At 46.0% G+C, this 3960-nt stretch overlaps 1 protein-coding gene across 4 annotated transcripts in view; it reads left to right on the plus strand.

The window, feature by feature from the left end:
- Window positions 1–1597: 1597 nt before the first annotated feature.
- The window catches only part of GOLM2 (golgi membrane protein 2), a 109505-nt gene continuing 107142 nt past the window's right edge, over window positions 1598–3960 (plus strand). For all 4 annotated transcript variants that reach the window (XM_039250064.1, XM_039250068.1, XM_039250065.1 and 1 more), the window contains exon 1: window positions 1598–2223. In XM_039250064.1, the coding sequence (XP_039105995.1) occupies window positions 1897–2223 (327 nt within the window). In that variant the 5' untranslated portion in view covers window positions 1598–1896. The remainder of the gene's footprint in view (window positions 2224–3960) is intronic.

Raw genomic sequence — 3960 nt, forward strand, 5'->3', positions numbered from 1 at the left:
GCATGTTTCCAAGATGTATTTGAATGTGTTTCATACAATATTAAATTTTTATGTCAGAATTCCATATAAAAATGAAAACATTTTTGCAAAAGTAATTTCTTAAGCAGTTAACACTATTTTATAGTTAATTTTCAACTGCTGAGGCTACACCAACCAAGGTCATTATGAAGTTGAGGAAAGGATACTTGGTAAGGGTCATTATAGTCAATGATCTCCTAATTTTTGCTTTGCCACCTTTTGCCAAAGTCTGCTCCTCATTTGAGAGTGGAGGGGATTTATGTGATCTCATGAAGCCAGAGCAAAGAGTTCAAGACTGATGTGAACGAAAGATTAATAATTTTAGTGTTACTTGTTTTTATGTAACTATGAGAGAGAAGTCATCTCTCTTGGTGCAATAATTCTTCCAGGCTACCCTGGGACCATTAGGCAAGTTACTTCATTTCTGAAAAGGACAGGATGCATAGAATAATTATTCAAAGATGACAAGTCTTCCTGCCCTGATCTGAATGAAAATACCAAAGCTTTTTCATTCTTGAGATTTTATTCTCAGGAAAGGTCTTGAAACTGAAGTTTGAAAAGTAAAGCAACTATCTTCTCCTTAAACAGGGCAGAGCCAATAACTTCCAAAAATTTTTATGCCACGGCAAAGGAAAGCTGCAGAAAAAATAAGAGATGGGGCTTTTTCTTCCTCACAGTGATTAATGACGAACATACAGCAATGGTTAGCCTGCTATAATGCAAAGAGCAATGAAGTTAAGGGAACAGTGATCTGAATCCAAGTCTAACTCTCAAAGAAGATATGGGAATTTGAGAACGTTTTTGGAACAGCTATGTGTCTTGGATTCCTCATCTGTAAAACTGTGTTGTTGAGGATAACATGAGACTAGGCATGTAAAAATAATTTGTAAAAGAGTTATTATTTCTAACTCTGTGCTAGCTGTCAGTAACAGCACTACTTATCATTCATTGAGGCAGCTTCTGGACTTTCTCAGCAGTAAGTTTAAGAACTCACACATCCTGAAGTTCTTCCCTTCCGTGCAAGGAGTAACCTTGGAAACCTGGCTGGCACTACTAAAGCTTAGTTTTTCTTGATTTTTCTCTGTAATATTTGGGGTCCCGCTATTTTATGGTCTTTGCTGTTTACTCTCCACATCGTTAGCACAAACGAGATAATCTTTTTACTGAATCAAGTACAAAGCCTTTCTAGTTGCCCTTTCTGCCCGCATCTCACCTCCCGTTATCCCTACAAAGCGGTCGCAGCCGCAGATGTCCTCAAAGACAAAAACTCTCACAAGGGCCAGGGTAGGGTAGGCACTCCATGAACCTTGGGTCAAGGAAATCTAGAGGGTAAAAATTGAAGGGATTCGAATTCAGGTACAAGAGCTAAAAAAATCGCCAAAATTAACACAACACTCTTCTCAATAGAGATAAGACTCGCGAGATAAGACTGCAAAGGGCGAGAGAAACTCATTTTCTCGCGAGAAGAGGGGGCGTCGGCGGAAACTAGGCAATGGCCCCCTAAGCGACCCGGACCCAGCCAATGGGCGGGGCCAGAGTTAAATCCGCCCCCTTCCGGCACCTTTCCCCGCCCCCCACCCCTGAGGTGTTGGGCCTCGGGTGCGGGCGGCTGGGTTCTCCAGGTTCCACCCGGATTGTGCCGGGTCGTTTTCAAAGCCTTGGGAAGGCGCTTTGGCCTGATTTGAGGAGGGGGGGCGGGGAGGGGCCTGCGGCTTGCGGCCCCGCCCCCTTCTCCGGCTCGCAGGCAGGCAGATTGGCCCGCCTCCTCCTTCGGCCGGCCCTGGGGCCGCGTCCCCCAGGCAACTCAGATACTGAGGCCTGAGATTCTGGCCGCAGGTGTCCGCGGCGAGGCCCCAGGGCACAGGCTAGTTGGACCCCATGGTGGGTTTCGGGGCTAACCGGCGGGCCGGCCGCCTGCCCTCCTTCGTGTTGGTGGTGCTGCTGGTGGTGATTGCAGTCCTCGCCTTCAACTACTGGAGTATCTCCTCCCGCCACGTCCTGCTTCAGGAGGAGGTGGCGGAGCTGCAGGGCCAGGTCCAGCGCACCGAGGTGGCCCGTGGGCGCCTGGAGAAGCGCAATTCGGACCTCCTGCTCTTGGTGGACTCGCACAAGAAACAGATCGACCAGAAGGAGGCCGACTACGGCCGCCTGAGCAGCCGGCTGCAGGCCAGGGAGGGCCTGGGGAAAAGATGCGAGGATGACAAGGTAAGGAAAGGACGAGCCCTCTCCTCCCAACCCTCCTAGTTTCTTTTAACCCCGGGGTAGGGGCGTTAGCCTCCCGCGGCTGCTTTATCCCTTCCGGGATTGCAGCCCTGGAGGCTCCCTTTACCGCCAATAACCCTGTTTCTGCCAGACTTTTCCCGGTTTATCACTGCCACGTTCTCCAGTCGCTAGCAGACGAAACTGGCCACAAGTTCTGGTTCTCAAGCGTGGCCTGTGTGTGGATGCCGCCTTTTCTCCAAGCTCAGCTGCTGAGCTGGCAGTAGTAGTCATCTGGCCTCTGTGGCTGCCTTAGGTTTACAGATACACAAATCTGGAGAGTGCCAGGTTTGGTATATGTATTGTTGCCTTATCCTTATTCCGTGCACACTGATCAATATTAATTTCTTCGTTTAAAGAATGGGCCTTCCCAGGCTCCTGTACTTATATATATTTTAAGCAGTATGGTTTTTCTTAAACTCTGTAGGTTGATATATGAAGTAGTTGAAGAATCAGATGCTACTGCCGTGTATGTGTGTGTGTGTGTGATCAAAATGTTATGAAAAGTGGGCTCTGGAGCCATATATAAGCCATACTTGTGGTTTGGGCATAGTTAATTCAAAATTATGTACTCAATTTGAATTGTTAATGAAATTAGCCAAAAAGAAAGACTCTATAATAATGTTCTAAGCAACAGAATCTCGTGTCAGTGTCCTTGCTGTTCTTGAAAGAAAGAAAAATGAAAATTTTCATACTTAAGTAGCTCTTAGGGTTGGTGTTTTATGCAGGTGGAAAGCCATACGAAGTTTAGATTTAAAAAGTTTAAAGCTGGACTGTAATTAGACCTGCTACTAAATAGTCTTTTTTTCTCACCAGCATACTGGAGTTACATTATTGTTATTTTTTATATTAAATGTTTATTTTTGAGAGAGAGAGTGAGTGAGCAGGGGAGGGGCAGAGAGAGAGAGAGAGAGAATCCCAAGTAGGCTCTGCACTGTAAGCGCAGAGCTGGTCCCGGGGCTCCAACTCAAGAATCATGAGATCATGACCTGAGCTGACATCAAGAGTCCAATGCTCAACTCGCTGAGCCACCCAAGCACCCCTGGAGTTACATTATAAATTTATGACTTATGCAACTTCTGTTGGTATAGCAGAGTTGTGGAAATTTCTGGGTGGGCTAGGTAGATGCCTTTTTTTTCTAGACCCTTCTTTGGTAATCTTCAGATTGTTCTTTGTGTGTTCCTATTTTAAGTTTTTATTTTGTATATAAAAATCACTTATATTAAGTCATTATCAATTAAAATCCCATGAAGTCCCAACTTCCTTATTGTTACCTGCCTACACCTTACTTCTAATTTCATGCAGTTGGGGCCCTCAGTTAATTGCAGCTCTATAACCATCTCCTTTCCCCCAGAACAGACATCCTCTGAGAGAGCAACAGATGAGCAAATTCATACACTTGCTCCACACTGAACTCTAAAAACTGAAAAATTCTCTTGAGTGAGGTAGGAAGAAATCTATGAAATTTTTGAGTATTAAAAGAAAGTCTTTCTGGGGCGCCTGGGTGGCTTAGTCGGTTAAGCGTCTGACTTTCGCTTAGGTCATGATCTTGCGGTTCGTGGGTTCGAGCCCCGCGTCGGGCTCTGTGCTGCCTGCCAGCTCAGAGCCTGGAGCCTGTTTCAGTCTGTGACTCCCTCTCTCTCTGACCCTCCCCTGCTCACGCTGTCTCTCTCTCTCCTAGAA

The sequence above is a fragment of the Hyaena hyaena genome, unplaced genomic scaffold (genome assembly GCF_003009895.1).
Source record: "Hyaena hyaena isolate Hyena2069 unplaced genomic scaffold, ASM300989v1 scaffold_361, whole genome shotgun sequence".
Lineage (NCBI taxonomy): Eukaryota > Metazoa > Chordata > Mammalia > Carnivora > Hyaenidae > Hyaena > Hyaena hyaena.